The sequence below is a fragment of the Xenopus tropicalis genome, chromosome 8, assembly GCF_000004195.4.
Source record: "Xenopus tropicalis strain Nigerian chromosome 8, UCB_Xtro_10.0, whole genome shotgun sequence".
Taxonomy (NCBI): Eukaryota; Metazoa; Chordata; class Amphibia; order Anura; family Pipidae; genus Xenopus; species Xenopus tropicalis.
This window is the reverse complement of record NC_030684.2, coordinates 125,249,164-125,268,255: the sequence shown is the minus strand read 5'-3', so window position 1 is coordinate 125,268,255 and position 19,092 is coordinate 125,249,164. Positions and strand designations below refer to the sequence as shown.

The 19,092-nt window shown below is 40.3% G+C and overlaps 1 protein-coding gene across 1 annotated transcript; it reads left to right on the top strand.

Annotated features, from left to right (window-relative positions):
* Positions 1-4,126: 4,126 nt before the first annotated feature.
* On the top strand, positions 4,127-18,400 carry ripk3.1 (receptor interacting serine/threonine kinase 3, gene 1). The gene is made up of 10 exons (XM_031891652.1): positions 4,127-4,302; positions 7,039-7,363; positions 7,656-7,795; positions 9,423-9,472; positions 9,954-10,112; positions 11,900-11,997; positions 12,671-12,725; positions 14,311-14,357; positions 16,977-17,034; positions 17,853-18,400. Exons 1-10 carry the CDS (start codon positions 4,169-4,171, stop codon positions 18,056-18,058), a joined length of 1,272 nt encoding a protein of 423 aa, XP_031747512.1. The 5' UTR covers positions 4,127-4,168; the 3' UTR covers positions 18,059-18,400.
* Positions 18,401-19,092: the final 692 nt, after the last annotated feature.

Here is a 19,092-nt window from a genome sequence, read left to right as displayed (position 1 = left end):
ATACAGGGGTAGGGGAGATAGCTCTCAGTACAAGTGAGGGAATACAGGGGTATGGGAGATAGCTCTCAGTACAAGTGAGGGAATACAGGGGTAGGGGAGATAGCTCTCAGTACAAGTGAGGGAATACAGGGGTATGGGAGATAGCTCTCAGTACAAGTGAGGGAATACAGGGGTATGGGAGATAGCTCTCAGTACAAGTGAGAGAATACAGGGGTAGGGGGGATAGCTCTCAGTACAAGTGAGGGAATACAGGGGTAGGGGGGATAGCTCTCAGTACAAGTGAGGGAATACAGGGGTATGGGAGATAGCTCTCAGTACAAGTGAGGGAATACAGGGGTAGGGGGGATAGCTCTCAGTACAAGTGAGGGAATACAGGGGTAGGGGGGATAGCTCTCAGTACAAGTGAGGGAATACAGGGGTAGGGGGGATAGCTCTCAGTACAAGTGAGGGAATACAGGGGTAGGGGAGATAGCTCTCAGTACAAGTGAGGGAATACAGGGGTATGGGAGATAGCTCTCAGTACAAGTGAGGGAATACAGGGGTAGGGGAGATAGCTCTCAGTACAAGTGAGGGAATACAGGGGTAGGGGGGATAGCTCTCAGTACAAGTGAGGGAATACAGGGGTAGGGGAGATAGCTCTCAGTACAAGTGAGGGAATACAGGGGTAGGGGAGATAGCTCTCAGTACAAGTGAGGGAATACAGGGGTAGGGGAGATAGCTCTCAGTACAAGTGAGGGAATACAGGGGTAGGGGGGATAGCTCTCAGTACAAGTGAGGGAATACAGGGGTATGGGAGATAGCTCTCAGTACAAGTGAGGGAATACAGGGGTAGGGGAGATAGCTCTCAGTACAAGTGAGGGAATACAGGGGTAGGGGAGATAGCTCTCAGTACAAGTGAGGGAATACAGGGGTAGGGGAGATAGCTCTCAGTACAAGTGAGGGAATACAGGGGTAGGGGGATAGCTCTCAGTACAAGTGAGGGAATACAGGGTTATGGGAGATAGCTCTTAGTACAAGTGAGGGGATACAGGGGTAGGGGAGATAGCTCTCAGTACAAGTGAGGGAATACAGGGGTAGGGGAGATAGCTCTCAGTACAAGTGAGGGAATACAGGGGTATGGGAGATAGCTCTTAGTACAAGTTGATCCAGGGACTGGTCCGATTGCCATCTTGGAGTTAGGAAGGAAGTTTTTCCCCTCTGCGGTAAATTAGAGAGGCTTCAGATGAGGGTTTTGCCTAACTAGCTGTTAGGCAGGTTATATATAGGCATTATGGTTGAACTTGATGGATTGTATGTCTTTTTTCAACCTAACTTACTATGTTACTATTCAGGGAGTGACGCTTATTGAATCACAGCTCCTTAAATGTAGGGCTGTAGTTTAATAAGGGGCAATGGCAATTCAGTAAGGCTTCATCCTGGGAGTAAAGGGGCAGACAAAATGACCTTGAAACTGTTGCTTTAATTACAACTTATGACATCCTTAACCCCAATGTATGGGGGGAAAAATAAATACATTTATAGGAAAAAAATTACATACATATATATATATATCAGTCGGACCATGGTCAATGCCCTCTATGCACTATAGATGCCATGCTTGCAATGTAATGTAAAGAATAAGGAACCGATGTACTGGAATGGCATTACCCCAGCGCTGGGCATATTATTCTTAGAAAAACAGAAGGAAATAGCTAAGTAAAAGGTTGCGAGAGCCGATACGCAGTATATACCACATACTCTCCATTCCAGGAAAAGCAGAAGCCTTGGTTGGACTCCCACGGAGATGAAGAAACAATAACTTTATCAGTGTTTGGGAGGGAATCCCAGCAGGGAAACTGTGCCTCAGTCAGTTCATTCATTAACTAGCATGGAATGGAATGATCAGGATTTCCATCTCTTGAGGAATGTATGCTAGTTCCAGCCACATTATTATTATTATTATTATTAAATAAACATATTGATATTTATAGCTGAAAGCAGTGGGCAGTGATAATGAAATAGAGCAGCCCTGCACTGGTACAACTGGTGTGTTTGCCTCAGAAACACTACTATAGTTTATATAAAGAATGCTTCTGTGTAGCCCCGGGGGGCAGCCATTCAAAGGAGAAAAGGCACAGACACATAGCAGATAACAGATAAAACACCATTGTATTCTACAGAGCTTATCCGTTATCTGCTATGTAACCTGTGCCTTTTCTCCTTTTTTCCAGCTTGAATGGCTGCCCCTGTGGTTACACAGCAGGGTATTTATATTAGGGATGCATCAAATCCAGTTTTTTGGGTAAGGCCTGGATTCACTATCAGGGATTTGATTGAATTTGACGAATCCGAATGCAGCTGAAGGCATAGAGGTGGGGCAGGCAATATATGACTGACAGCTGGAATTTTTTAAATGCCTTTATAATAGGTATGGATGTGTTAATTAAAAAAAAGGAATTTGGGTTTCTTGTTTAATTTGAAAAAGACTTTTATTATACAGATATTTATTCCTTGCTGACAGTTCCCCTTTAAAAACCTTACAAGAAAATACAATTAACACATAATAAAGTTGTGATGTGAGAATGGTGCTTGAGTGGGCAATAATAAGAACTTATTTACGCTGTGGTGACCCCCTCCGTCGTTCCCCCCCCACACCCCCAGGGCCTTCAATGCCCCCCAACCCCCTCCCACAAACAAGAATACTTTATTATTACCTTAGGTGCCTGAGGGGATTAGTGGCAGGAATCGGGGGTAGGTCGGTGGGGCCCGTCGGGGTCCATCTGTTCTTTTTCCCAGTCCAGGCCCAGTATGACCCTAGTGTGCTATATGTTTAACTAATAATTACCACTATGTAATCACATGGAATAACTGCAATGGGGGATTTTTCCAATTGTGCTGGCACTCTACTGACTTTGTACACATACCAGTGAACTATAAGTCACAACTTGTGTGAAAGGATGATGCCTGTGTATCAGGATTTAACATATGGACATAGAAGAAGACTCATTACAACTCCTGAGAAGCACTGAGAGCACATTATTGGCATCATTGTGCAATAGCTCACAGCGTGACACGTGAAATTTACTTATGTCAGTTACATATAGGCCCATGTATCAACATTCCGATTTTTGTAGTTTTAGAGAGTTTTGAAACTCATTTCCACGAATGCCAGTCATTTATCAAAAGATCCAAATTGAAAAAGCATGAACAAAAAAACCACAAAAACCTCAACTTCTCAAACTTCATATTGTTGCACAAATGTCAGCATCAAACAAACCAGAAAGCTTCTAAAACTCGAAGCAATTATTTATTTATAATTAATTATTATTGGGGGCAGAACAATGCTATTGGGTTTATTTCATGGTTAAATGATTCCCTTTTCTCTGTAATAATAAAACAGTACCTGTACTTGATCCCAACTAAGATATAATTACCCCTTATTGGGGGCAGAACAGCCCTATTGGGTTTATTTAATGGTTAAATGATTCCCTTTTCTCTGTAATAATAAAACAGTACCTGTACTTGATCCCAACTAAGATATAATTACCCCTTATTGGGGGCAGAACAGCCCTATTGGGTTTATTTCATGGTTAAATGATTCCCTTTTCTCTGTAATAATAAAACAGTACCTGTACTTGATCCCAACTAAGATATAATTACCCCTTATTGGGGGCAGAACAGCCCTATTGGGTTTATTCAATATTTAAATGATTTTTAGCACATTTAAGGTATGGAGATCAAAATTACGGAAAGATCCCTTATCCGGAAAACCTCAGGTCCCAAGCATAACAGGTCCCATACCTGTACTTAAATATAATTATTTCTTTATTACGTAAAGACCCCTTATTCTGATAAAAGGTCCCATACCTGTATAATGTTATAAACGGCTGCTTATAATCAGCAGAAGTATAGCTCATAAGCCTGAATGCAAATAAACGGAATCCTCTGTGCATATAATAAGCACACATTACTGGCTGTGTAAGGAAAAGCTTATTACAGAGAGGGAATACTTCCGATATTACGCAATCGCCAGCAGCTTCCACCCCGAACAACATTGACAGCTCTGAGAATATTCCCATTACATCGCTTTGGAAATTCCCCATTGGCCCAGTACATAGGCCCCGCCTCCTTCCCTCTGTAGCAGCCTGAGCACAAGTCACACTAGCAGTCGGTGCAGTTACAGGCAGACATGAAGCAGTTTCCCGCAGGGGATCTAGAGGGGCTGCAGCAGGTCGGCAGAGGGGGCTTCGGAACAGTTTATAGAGGATGGAGCCGGAGTCTGAATATGGAAGTCGCCCTGAAAACTTTTCAAAGAGCACAAAGGTATAATATTAAGATACAAACTAGATAGAATGTAATAAAATGGGAACATATTTATCCTCTGGGCAAAGTATTTTGTCTTTGTGCCCATTGCCATTTATTTTAAAGGTTTGTTTGGAATATTATGCTGTTTTGAGTTTGCGCCAAGGTATCACATGGAATGCTTGGGACCTAGGCTTTAGTTTTAGCTATTTGCACGTCTCTGTTTACTCATATCCAGGAGAGCGACTCTGATCTGAATCTGCTTATAGACTCTAATGCAATAGTGCCCATGGTGGTCACGTCTGGAAAGTGGTAGAATGCTTGCCTGCTGCTACTGAGCAGTAAGTCATCAGGGGGTGATTGGAGTTGGTACAGGTATGGGATCCCTTATCCGGAAACCCGTTATCCAGAAAGTTCCGAATTACGGAAAGGGCATCTCCCATAGACTCCATTATAAGCAAATAATTCTAATTTTTAAAAATGATTTAAAAAGAACAGTCCTATTGGGTTTATTTCATGGTTAAATGATTCCCTTTTCTCTGTAATAATAAAACAGTACCTGTACTTGATCCCAACTAAGATATAATTACCCCTTATTGGGGGCAGAACAGCCCTATTGGGTTTATTTCATGGTTAAATGATTCCCTTTTCTCTGTAATAATAAAACAGTACCTGTACTTGATCCCAACTAAGATATAATTACCCCTTATTGGGGGCAGAACAGCCCTATTGGGTTTATTTCATGGTTAAATGATTCCCTTTTCTCTGTAATAATAAAACAGTACCTGTACTTGATCCCAACTAAGATATAATTACCCCTTATTGGGGGCAGAACAGTCCTATTGGGTTTATTTAATGGTTAAATGATTCCCTTTTCTCTGTAATAATAAAACAGTAACTGTACTTGATCCCAACTAAGATATAATTACCCCTTATTGGGGGCAGAACAGCCCTATTGGGTTTATTTAATGGTTAAATGATTCCCTTTTCTCTGTAATAATAAAACAGTACCTGTACTTGATCCCAACTAAGATATAATTAATCCTTATTGGAGGCAAAACAAGCCTATTGGGTTTATTCAATATTTAAATGATTTTTAGCAGACTTAAATTATGGAGATCCCAATGATGGAAAGATCCCTTATCCGGAAAACCCCAGGTCCCGTGCATTCCAGATAACAGGTCCCATACTTGTAGTTAGTAGTTAAATGATTGCTTAAGGTGCCACATGTCGGATTAATGGTATATAGGGGGAGCAGAAAGCACTGCCGGGGGGGGGGGGGGGCGAATGATGGTTGAGTGAGCATGAATGACGAGTTGCTCTCGAGTGGTGGCGGTCCAAAAAAGTGTTGGCCCCCCCCATGAAGAAAGCGGAAATCTGTCCTACTTATACAACTTGTTAAATCATATTTTGCAGAAGAATATGGTCAGTGTCTAGTCCAGTCAGGTTCATCCTTCAGGGTTGTATTTGCAATGTTGCCCATATGCCCCCTAGCTACTGTACATCTCTGTTCTGCCTGTTCCCTGATCTGCCTAAATCCCACCCTTTTTTCTAAAGTAAGGATCTTCCTCTTGTGGACAGGACCCCGATAGAACTCCGGCCTATCCCCCCAATGGTGGCCATGCATGAATGTGAGAAGCCCCTGGGTGTCTGCATGCACATCTCTCAAATATGAGGCATAAGGTGCATTTGGAGTCCTGGACATGGCACTTCAACACAATAAATACATGGCTTCTCTTCATATATAATCCCAACACAAGTTGCAACTAAAAAGCACTCAGCATGTAGAAGCAAATACTGGATTGTGCAATACTGAAATCTGTTGAAATTCATAGTCTAAGGTGATAAAATAATAAAAGGTGCAAAGTTTGCTACAAGCCCAGCAACCAACCAGCGGGTATAATATACAGATAAGCTGTTTAGAAGGAAGAACCCTTCTCCTTGCTTACTATCCCCCATATGTAACAAAAGGCACTAAGTTTGCCCAGGAGCAGTAACCCATAGCAACCAGTAAGATGTGTGCTTTTAAACAGGTGACCAGTACATTTTACCTGCTAATTGGTTGCTATGGGTTACACTGCTCCTGGGCAAATCTAGTGCCTTTTACTACATAACCCCTATGAGTTGAAAAACTAGGCCAAATACATAAATTTAAATAGTACATAGGTTCATGTTACAACATGTACAGAGATCAAATCTATGCCTGTTTAACTTTTTGTCGAACTCCCTGCCAAAAATGTGACCTTACCAGTCGTTTTCAATTTTCCCACATATTTTCATACTTGGTATAAAAAGCTTTATGTAATAGTCCCCGTTGGACTAAAACCCAACTTGAACCCACACCCCTATAACTGAGGGCTTGTTCTAGAATATAACCAACATCACCAAGCCAGAAGTGGTGTCATTAGAGTAAGGGGATGATGACACCAGAAGGTTCAGAAGCAATAGAGTGTTTGGTCCTTTATTGAATACACCATAATCCGCAGGTAAAGTATATCAACCTCAACCCACCATGCACTGCAGGTCTCCAACACTTACTGTAGCTACCCTGCTGTAGGGCTCTAACCTTGGCTATTATAGATGCAGTTCAGGGAATGATGGGCCCTAGAATAGTGTCAGAAGAACTGGGATGTTAGAAAGTGATCAGTCTACACGTGCCAACTTGATCCACACTGTTAGACTAGTGAAACGACTACACTATTGTCCCTTCTTCAGGCCAGCAAATCTGACATTAACCAATCCTATGTCTGTTTCCAGTTTTAGCATTAATAAGCTAATAAAAGACATATTGAAGGAAAGAGAAATGATGGAGAAAGCTAGTAATCCATTCGTTATTCATCTTCTCGGCATGTATGAGAGACGGGAAGAGGAAATTAGTGAACATGGCCTTGTCATGGAATACGTGCCCAATGGAAGCCTTCGCTCGTTGTTTGACACTATGGATGTCCCTTGGGCTTTGAGGTTTCAGATGCTCCACCAAGTGGCCCTGGGAATGAATTACCTCCACATGCTTGATCCTCCCATCATTCACAGGGACCTAAAGCCAAGCAATGTTCTTCTAAATAAGCACTTCGATGTTAAGGTGAGTGCCATGGATCTAATCCTAAAGGAATATCTTGATGGGCATTCTTCCAAAATCTTTCCATAATGGGCCTTAGGGCTCCCTTACACCCCTTAGTGCTCTTGCCCCAGTAATAAATGATCCCTAATGCTTACTTACCAACTACTGATAAACGTAAGGAAATAAGAAGACACCCCATTGTTCCTTATGTCTTCATAAAGCTTAGAAATAATATTCTTCTTTATTTCTCAATTAAACACCCTATCCAAGAAAAAGTTAACACCTCAGGGTGTTGTTTTTGTTTGTTTATAAGATCACAGACTTTGGACTATCCAAAATCGTTGGTGCAACAACATCTGCAACTCCCTCTTTTGCTGGAACTCCATCCTACATGGCTCCAGAAGCTCTCACTGACCTCAATTACAAACCCACCATGGCCTTTGACGTGTACAGGTGAGCGAAGAAGCCTTAACCTTTTACAGTTTACCCTGCCTTATTGGAAGAATGACATTCCATAAACATATCCCACAAAACTAAGCAGGCTTATGTACCCTTTATGAGAAATGTTACTAAACTGCTTATTGGCTATACAGCACCCATGGCTGATTTAATAAGGATAGTAAAAGAGATAAGAAGGAGAAGTAAACATATGGAATCCATTTTCTAATTACCGTATATACTCGAGTATAAGCCGATCCAAATATAAGCCGAGGTACCTAATTTTACCTAACAAAACTGGAAAAACTTATTGACTCGAGTTTAAGCCTAGGGTGGGAAATGCAGCAGCTACTGCTAAGTTTTAACAATCAAAATAAATACCAATAAAATTACATTAATTGAGGCATCAGTGGGGTATATGTTATTCAATATTTATTTCAAAGAAAAACAGTAAACTAGCTCTGTAAGCGGAGAAAAGGGTCAACAAAAACAATATGAGTACTACCCCACGCTCATTTCACATTGGCAAACTGGCAGCAGACCCAGTCCCGGAGGAGATGTAAGGGCAAATAAGTATTGCTAGTGGGAGCCTAGGCCAGGGCACTGGAGGGTCTGGTTGCAGGTGGCCTAATTTGCACACAAAGGAGAGAGGGTGCTAGTCTGGAGGGACCCATGGCACCCGACTCGAGTATAAACCGAGGGTGACTTTTTCAGCACATTTTGGGTGCTGAAAAACTAGGCTTATACTCGAGTATATACAGTACATGAAGATTTGAAATCTATTGTGATTAATTTGCACTGAAATAATTAGGGCAATAATAATGTGAGTTTCCCTTTCAATGCAGACCTACAGTATGTTATGCAGGAAGGTTATTGCCCTGACTCTTACTTTGGTTAAAGAAATGGCAGTTCCATTGAAATAAATGGCAGCATTAGCTTCTAATAGGGAATGTAATTAAAAGGGCGAAGCTTGTTTAGGTCTTGTAACTCATAGCAACCACTTATATATTTGATTTCAAACAGCTGCCCAGTAATTGCTACCTGCTCATTGCATTTTATTTCTAGGAATTATGGTTCAATAATGGCATTATGTGCTTATGTTGCACGGTCTGACAACCACAATGTTGAATAGAGCGACATGAGCAAATTGTGTTTCCTCTTCCACTACGAAATAAGCTTAATGGCTCAGTCGCTTATATCAACACCAGTCTATCAGGGTGGCTAAAAAACCGCGAAATTGTGCTGTCCCCTCTAGTAAAAATAATACTTTTTGCCAATGTTAAACAGGTTATGGGCTCTTCCATGGGCGTTGCAGGAAATCCTAGAACGTTGAAGTGTGGTCTGCCTGTAAATAGGTGGATCTGCCCTCTGGGGCAACAATGCTTTGATCGTGCTATGCCGGTAAAGCTGGCTGCGGCATTGACTGGATTGGATAGAAGTGAAAACTAGAAGGACAGAATATACGGCATTGTTTCTATGGTTCCTTAATATAGATGCCTAAGACTAACAGAGATAAAGTGGTTAAACATAGTCACTGGGCCTTTACCTTTAGCAGAGCTCTTCATGGAATCAGCTCTTCTAATTGGTGCAAACTCCTTTATGACTTTGCTAATTGTTTTTTTTTTACTTTAATGTTTTGCAGCTTTGGCATCTTGATTTGGACAGTCCTCTCTGGTGAAGAACCCTTCCCTAGTAAGTACTATTGCTGTATAAGTTTATATTTATACCAAGTCTGTATGTTAATTGTATTTGGGAAATAGCATAATATAAAATGACATTGCTACCCTTAAAGTAGAAGGACAGGTTAGGGTTAAGGTAAAAACTAAGTAAGCTTTATCAGAAAGGTCTATGTAAATACAGCCATAAGCACTCACAGAAACGCTGCAGAGAGTCCTCTATCATAAGAAACACAGGATTTTGTGTCTTCTTTTGTGTACACATGTACTTCAGTATCAGACTTCCGGCTCTCAGAAAAATCATTCAGGGCACAAGCAGGAGTCTGCTCAGTTTGCGCCTCTCTCTCTCTTTCCCCTTCCTCCTCCCCCTCCCCCTCCCATCAGAATTTGCTCCCCTTCCCAAGTCTGTGTAATTTCGAGCATAATTGTACCATTTGTTGATTTTGACATTTATCCATTTAGTTAGAACATTAAACATTTGTGTTTTTGCCCCACAGATCCAGATCCAGCATTGATTCACTTACACATACCCAATGGGCAGAGGCCTAGTTTGGAAGTGCTGGATCACCTGAGCCACATTAAAATGGTGCCAGAAGCCAAAGAATTAATGATAAAGTGCTGGAGTGGAAATGCTGATGCCAGGCCCTGTTTTCTTGGTTAGTTGATGGACAAGTGAAATTAATAATGGGAACTGCATTGGTCTGGGTTACTGCTCAGTGGTATTAAATAGGCATGCAATAAAGAGGGGGTAGACAGTGGTTGAAGTTTGGGGGCAAACACTGGTTGAAGTTTGGCCTCTTACTGCCGACAGAAGAACTTGAAACATATCAAATTTCTTAGTGGAAATTATAACTAAACATAGGTATGATTGGGCATTTTAGGTGATTTTGCCCATTCTGGCTAATCATCTGACCATATGGCCAGTTGGGGGCATTTGGACTGATAATCCTTCAACCCTGTTTTGACGATTTTCGACCCTGATGGAAACTTCCTGTCAAATGGCCAATAGGAAGTGAAGTTGAGCAGTTGTTCCATGGCTCATCTTTACCTCCTGTTGTTCCAGTCATTCAAGCAATTGTCACACAAACAATATAAAGGTAGTCATATTATGGTATCTGTTCTTTTGGCCAATGACACACACTGGGGCTTATTTATCAACACTGGGCAAATTTGCCCATGGGCAGTAACCCATAGCAACCAATCAGTGGTTGACTTTTTTCAGCCAGCTGCATGTAGAACAATGAATGCAACAATTTGATTGGTTGCCATATGTTGCTGCCCATGGGCAAATTTACCCAGTGTTGATAAATGACCCCAATTAAGGGCTACGGCATTCTGAAATTTGTTTTTGTTTTTTTACTCTGTGTAGAACTGCCATAGAAATATGTTGGATAATTCCATTTCATACATGTGGATATTATCAGCAGATTTATTGTGAAATTAGAGTTCATCACAGAGAAAATTCACCTACTTTATATTTATTCCTATGGGATTTTTAAAAGGGAGAAAATCAGAGTTCACCATTTGATAAATAGACTACAGATATAGGACCCATTATCCAGAATGCTCGGGACTAAGGGTATTCTGGATAAGGGGTCTTTCCGTAATTTGGATCTCCATACCTTAAGTCTACTAAAAAAATTACTAAAACGTTAATTAAACCCAATAGGATTGTTTTGTATCCAATATTGATTATTTATATCTCAGAGAAAAGGGAATCATTTAACCATTAAATAAACCCAATAGGGCTGTTCTGCCCCCAATAAGGGGTAATTATATCTTAGTTGGGATCAAGTACAGGTACTGTTTTATTATTACAGAGAAAAGGGAATCATTTAACCATGAAATAAACCCAATAGGGCTGTTCTGCCCCCAATAAGGGGTAATTATACCTTAGTTGGGATCAAGTACAGGTACTGTTTTATTATTACACAGAAAAGGGAATAATGTAACCATTAAATAATCTCAATAGGGCTGGTCTGCCCCCGATAAGGGGTAATTATATCTTAGTTGGGATCACGTACAGGTACTGTTTTATTATTACAGAGAAAAGGGAATCATTTAACCATGAAATAAACCCAATAGGACTGTTCTGCCCCAATAAGGGGTAATTATATCTTAGTTGGGATCAAGTACAAGTACTGTTTTATTATTACAGAGAAAAAGGAAATCAGTTTTAAAATTCTGAATTATTTGATTAAAATGGAGTCTATGGGAGGCGGGCTTTCTGGATAATGGGTTTTCGGATAAGGGATCCCATACCTGTACTAAAAATACCATAGGAATGAATAGAACGTGAGATTTTCTGTGGGGAGCACTTTAGTGCTGGGTAAAAAAACATTGACATTTCCATACATGACTAATGTTTAAATGAATCTATACAATTAAAAACGTGCCTTTGAAATGCCTCATTGAAATCAACCTCCATCCATCTACATTGCAGAGTGCAGCCATGCAACAAAACTCATGTTTGAGGAGTACAGCAGTGAGATAAAAGATGCCATTCGGAAAGTAGAGGATCATATACCCATAGGAGATCAGGTATTGTATATAAAGATACAACAATAGCAGGGACAGTGTTGTGATGGGGGTCGTTAGTGAGGCAAACCCACTCAACAGATCTAATCCAGTGTATTGAATAAAGCTCCTCTGCAACATGTTGTACAATACTGAGACAGTTCTATTATTGCTATCAAAGTTGGCAAAAGCCTAATGTTTCAATTAAAAATGTACCCCATATATATATATTAGTTTTTCTGGCTCCTGGAGACTTGCTTTGCTGATTAAAGTTATTTTGTTTTGCCTTAAGACCTAAATAATAATGTCGGTGCTGATTGTTATCTGTAGCCAACCAATGTATCCAAACCAGTACTGAAGTACAAACCAAATTTTGCCTTGAGTATGAGAATGGCAAGCAAAGTGGTCAAAAATATTTATTGTATATGGAGCAGAATGGATCAGGAATCAGCAATACCTCTGGAAACATGGGAATGGTGCAGCAAGTGGAATATAGAGAAGGGAAGCTATAGAAGAATGAATGTGCAGAAACAAAAGGCAAATTTTGATAACAAATCTAATATAGTAGATGTTTAATAAATGTAGATGTTCCAAAAAAGGGGCTGAAGCTACAAAGATGTGTGGGTGAATGAGGTGAAAGGGGGATACACTTTTGTTACTAAATGCCTTAGTTTTGTACATATGTTTTGTTCTACAGACATTAGAAGACCCAGGATATGACAGCACCACCCATGACACTTTAATGAATCAAGGTCAGTGAAATGCCCAGAATAAATTGGCTGTTGTCATAGTGGAAAAGCAATAATTATAATTGGTAACAATGATGTTAAGCAGAATGAAAGTAATTAAAATGAATTTAGTATAAAATGAAAGATGTTTTGCATATAAGATAACTGAACCAGGTGAAGGCACCATTATCAGTCGTAAGATCCCACAGTGCCACCGCACCTTCATTTGCCCAGTTGAATCTTTAGTTTAAGATTATTGTACTTCCATGGATTTCATTTTTGTACATGGGAAGTGGAATTACGTACCAAATTATCTAACGACGAGTGGAAGAAAATGTTTAAAACTACTGCCAAATGCTCTATTGGTTACAAATACCAGCAGTTTTCATAAAAATTGCTGTCACGCTGGTACAGAACCCCAGTAATACTATATAAAATGGGCCTAATGCCATCAAATAGGTGTTGAGAATAAGAAGTAGGGGTTGGAAATCTAGAACATATAAAGCTTTCATTCCCTGCAACAGTTCCTGGACACAGGAAAAAAAAAAAAGATGTGCAAAAAAGTAAAAGGATGGCAGGTAGATCTAACCCCATTAATAGTACTTCTTCTACACAGATACAAATCTGAAGATCCCACTAAAGGTGGCCATACACGTGGCGATCTGACGATGTTTCGTACGACCATCGGTCGCACGAAACATCGTAAGATCCGCCACACACCATTCAGGGCTGAGGAGGTAGAAACAATAGGATTTCTACCTCCTTCTGCCGATTCAGCTCTGAAAGGAGAATTTTGGTCAGGCGCCTTCTATGGCGCCCGATCAAAATTTTCAAACTTGTCCGATCGGCGAGTCGTCCGATATCAGCAGCTTCCTGCGATATCGGTCGACTCGCCGACATGCCATACATGCACCGATTATCGTACGAAACGAGGTTTCGTACGATAATATCGGTGCGTGTATGGCCACCTTAAGGGTGAAGACACACAGAGCTACTAGTAGCAGCTTCTGGTCGTGGCTACTAAAATAGACAATGCTGATCATTTACTGATAATTGTTTCTATGTCTCTACGTATGTTTTTAGCAGAGGCAATTCCCGGTATTGTCTATGGCAGGATATTTTCTGGCATTTAGTAGCTGTGACAAGTAGCTGCTACTAAGTAGCTCTGTGTGTCTTTACCCTAACAGAGACTTATTCCTCCAATTACAAATAGCAGCTAAAGCAATTATTCCTCTTTTGTGGAGAAATCACCCACTCCACACACAGAAAGGTGGTTTAAGTAGTAAATGAACATTGTCTGCCAGGGGAAATAACAGGGTCAGTTAATAAGCATAACAATTCTTATGCAACATGGTACCCTTGGAGAGACTATATCAAGGACTAAAAAGTCATAGATGAAAAAACTAACGTCAATCAATAATACAAAGATTTTTTTCAACTCACTACCCAATATGTTATATCACAGGAGGGTGGTGCCTTTTAAAAAAAACAAAAAAAAAAACGGTATATGAGAGCATTATGAAGGTAAAGGATTTGGCTCCTATGTATTATGAATGTCTGTAGAATGTTGGGCACATGGAGAAAACTAACAATATTTTGCTATGTTTAGTTATAGCTGCAATTAGAGAAGACTCCCAGGAAATGAAAAAAGATGAGGTGAGTGACAAAATAAAATGTTCATCCCCCCTTCTTTTGAACTGAGAAAGAAGCTAAATGATTTTTGGAAACTCCAGGGGTCCATAAGTGTTGTCTGTATCACACATACAGCCTCCATACAAGTAGCCAAAGTTTAGAACATCTGAAGGAATGCAGCCTCACCTGGTGCTTTCTTATTCCTCATCTTTGTACATCATGTGACAGCAAGACAAAGGAGCAGGTTTACTAAAATTCAACTTCAGGACAGTCAGTTCAATTAACAAATTAATTGATACAGATATATGTATCCATTCATCTAAATCCGTTCTCTGGTTGAAGTTCATAGCAGGAACTAAAGGTCCCCACACACTATAAGATCTGCTCGCTTGGTGATGTCGCCAAGCGAGCAGATCTTCACCCGATATCCCCACCTACGTATCGGGGGGCATGTCGGCGCATTCGATCGTTCGGCCCTGGGGCCAAATGATCGAATTCTAAATGTGACAATGGGGCAGTCGGTTCGGGGACCGCATCAACGAGCCGATGTGGTCCCCAATCCGACTGGATTTTCTAACCTGGCCGATTGATATCTGCCCAATTTCAGGCCAGATATCGGTCGGCCAGGCCCCTCGGTTCTGCCCCTACACAGGCAGATAAGCTGCCAAATCGGTCCAAGGGACCCATATCGTCAGCTAATATTTGCCCGTGTATGGGGGCCTTTAGGCTAATTGTTCATTTGTTTAGAACTTCCCCTGTGGAAGTAAGCACAAGAACAACATCAGTCTCATAGTTTTGAGAGTCAGGTAATGTCTGTAGAAAGGTAACATGCTCCAAGTTTTGTTTTCAGTTGAGTTGCAGACGTTTATCTTCTATTAGCTAACGAGTTCTCGGGTCCTTTTCCAAAGAACCTTGGTTATTTTTGATTAAAAGTTAGGATTTTCTATTAAAGGAGTCATCATAACTTGCATGTTTGATATTCCCCAAAGTGTGGGATGATTTGGTGCTATTGTTTTAATGGGTGCTTGGTTTCCTGTAGTAATGGAGAATTAGCTCTGTTTGTGCTAGATATGCCTGAATGAGTGGCCCTTGCAGTACCCTACTCCATGTTGTCCCCATCTTTATCATTGTGGTGATGTTGTCAGTTTACTCTGAATGAAGTTCATAGTGCAATGAAACAAAGAATGCCATAAAATAAAGTTGACTGATAATAAGTTACCAGGCCTGGCAGATCCAGTCCTTTATTTCTAAGACTGGTAAGAGTAGAAATTCTGCTTAGTGGGTTTTCACCCAACAACAACAGTTTACCAGGTATCAAGAGACATTTATTCTTAGATATGGGATAGGATTCTGGCCATAGGTATTTGTTTTAGTGTAGCCTCCACATCATTTTTACATTAGTGAAATTGTGTGGCTTGCGGTGGTTAATAGGGTCCTAACATCCTTGTTTGTCTGGAAAATTGTGTTATACTTGTACTATAATTGATTGTCCTCTGTGGGATAACAGTGTGGTTAAATGTGGTAGTATTTGAGCCCCCGTTACTTGATGAGTCTTAACTATAAGATCCAATTGTTTGTCGAAGCCACCAAACAAGCATATCTTGCCACCGATATACCCACCTAAGGTGGATGATATCGGAGTAATTACAATGACAGTAACAGAACTCCATATCCATTGGAGTGAGGGCCATATCAATGAGTCTACGTGGTTCCCTATGAGACGGGAAAATCAAACCTGCCCGATCGACATCTGTCCAATTTTAGGCCTGCAATAGGTCGGATAGGGTCATTAGGGTTCCCCATACACAGGCAGATAAGTCAAATTGGTCTCATTCATACAAATTCCCAGGAATTCCTGGCTGCCCATTTCTGTTTACAAGTTTGAATTTCCTATCAAAAGATTCATCAGAACTGGTGTATATATCACTAACTTACGTTAAGATTTAGGGGCTGATTTACTAATCCACAAATACGAATCCAGAATGGGAAAAAATCGGATTGGAAATGAACATTTTTTGTATTTGTTGCGACTTTTTCGTAGCCGTTACGACTTGCGCGAATTGTCGCGACTTTTTCGTAGCCGTTATGACTTGCGCGAATTGTCGCGACTTTTTCGTAGCTGTTACGACTTGGGCGAATGGCCGTGACTTTTTCGTATTGAGCGCTAGTAAACGGCGGGCAAACCTTTCCGATTTTTTTGCAACGGCTACGAAAAAGTCGCAACAATTCGCACAAGTCGTAAAAAAGTTGCAACAATTCGCGCAAGTCGTAAAAAAGTTGCGACAATTTACGAAAAAGACGCGACGCCGGCGGAAAAAAAATCGCAAAATACCGATCATTATGGAAAAAACGCATTTGGACGCTTTCGATCCGTTCGTGGATTTGTAAATTGGCCCCTTAGTATCATTGTTTCAAAGTATGCCTACTTACCAGTATCAAGAAGGAACTATAACTATTTGTGCTAGATAACCTGAATGAGTGGACTTGGCAATACCCTGCTCCATTTTGACCCATTCTTTATCAATGTAGATTAATCTTTTTTTAACAGGAGCTACAAAGATAATGTGGGGATAGATAAGATGAAATGGGGGATACACTATTGTTTATAAATGTCTCAGTTTCATACCATGTTTTGCTCTACAGACATCAGAAGACCCAGGATATGACAGCACCTCTAAAGACACAAGTGCACTAAATCAAGGTCAGTGAAATGCCCAGAACAAATTGGCATTGTTTTCAAAGCGGACAAGCACTAATAATTTATAATATTAAACAGAATTAAACTAATTCAAAGGAATACAATGTAAAATGAAAGATGAGCCTTTGTTGATAACTGACTCAGGTGGTGTATATTCCATCATAAGATCCCACAGTGCCACCTTTCCTTCATTTATTCCGTTGATTCTATTTATGTACAGGAACCTCAAATAATACTGTTTTATAAGAAAAGTCTCTTTTTTAGATGCCTACAGTACCTTGTTGGACCTTAAATAGTAGAATACATGTAGCATATGAGGTCCATATGCCCTAAAACTTAGCAGTATGTTCATCTGACCTTTGTCTCCATTCTGCATCTCCAATCTGGAGGCCTTCAGATTATTAATTAAAATGCTTATTTATAAAGCGCCAGCATATTTCGCAGCATTGTTATATAATACTTTATATAAACAAAAATCTAATTGGCCAGGTTATTATCTTATCTTACATTATCAAAGTCTGTAGGATACAGATAGGTCCAAATTAGCTTAGCAGCCAGGGAGTGGTTTGAATGAGAGACTGATTAGGATCCAAAAAGTATATTATAAAAAGTAACAATAACAATACAACTGTTGTCTCAGAGAGCAATAGTTTTTTGGCTGCTGGGGTCAGTGACCCCTATTTAAAAAGCTGCAAAAGTTGTGAAGACCAATGGAAAAGTTGCATAGAATTGGCTGTTTTATATCATACTAAAAGTTTAGTTAAAGATAAACCGCCACTTCTGTTGTTTTTGTCACTCATTTTTTTTTTACTTTCCTACAGGAGAGACACTCAGCAATGCTTTGGAACACATAAAGGAATCTCAGGACTACAAGCAAATCACAGATTATGCCAAAGACATTGGCAAGACAGTGGAAAAAGGTGGAAAAGAAATTAGGAAAGTTTACAATGGCTATAGAGATCAAATAAGCAGAGACAAAGTTGAAGGGCTTTGGAAACCCATTTGGCGACTAAGGAAATTATTTTAGCCTTCCCCTTACTGAGTACCAGAAAGATACGGTTGAAGGTCAAGGTTGGTGGGCGACTACAAATTCAACCAACAGGCTGGGCGTAGCTACAACCCCACGCCCCATGTTCCCACAATGAGACTGTTTTATATGCCAAAATCTAATAAAACCACAAACACAAGATGATATTACGACGGAACTAGAACCTACTGGTTGGATTGTTTTTGGAACCTTCGGAATAGAAGAAAGTTTTAAAGGAGGACATATACTCAATGCTAATAAGAGTACCGTATGTGTGTGTTTATTGAAAAATAAAATTACACTAAGGGGCACATTTACTAATCCTGGAATCCGAATCCCGAATGGAAAAAAACGGATTGGAAACTAAAATTTTGCGACTATTACCGTCGCGTTTTTTTGTATTTTGCGCAATTTTTTCGTTGCCGTCACGACTTTATCGTATTTTGCAGGACTTTCTCATTGCCGCCGCGATTTTTTCGTATTGAGCAATAGTAAACGGCGTAAAAACCAATCCGATTTTTTCGTGACGGCGACGAAAAAGTAGCGTAAAATATACCATAAAGTCGTAACGGCGACGAAAAAAAGCAGGACATACGAAAAATTTGCGACGGCGATGAAAAGACGAAAAAATACCGATCATTACGAAAAAACGTGTTGGGACTCTTTCGGTCCGTTCGTGGATTAGTAAATGGGCCCCCTAGGGGCCCATATACTAAACAATTTTGAGATAAATTCGTATTTTTTCTAAATTATAGAACATTTCGGAATGTATGCGAAAGGTTCGTTAAAATTCCCCCCCCCCCAAAAAAACGCCTTTTGCGCAAAGAATACAAACATTTCGGAATTCGTTAACGCTATGGTTACACTTTCATCGGGACTATATTTTCGCCAAGTTTGATCTGTAGAGTCCCATTGAGTCCTATGGAGGGCTTCAAAGCCAGAACTGTTTTTGTGGCGTTTACGAACTTTTCGGGCTGAAAATTTTGTGACTTTCGGAACCCAATTGCGATATTTTCGTACGAACAATAAAAGCA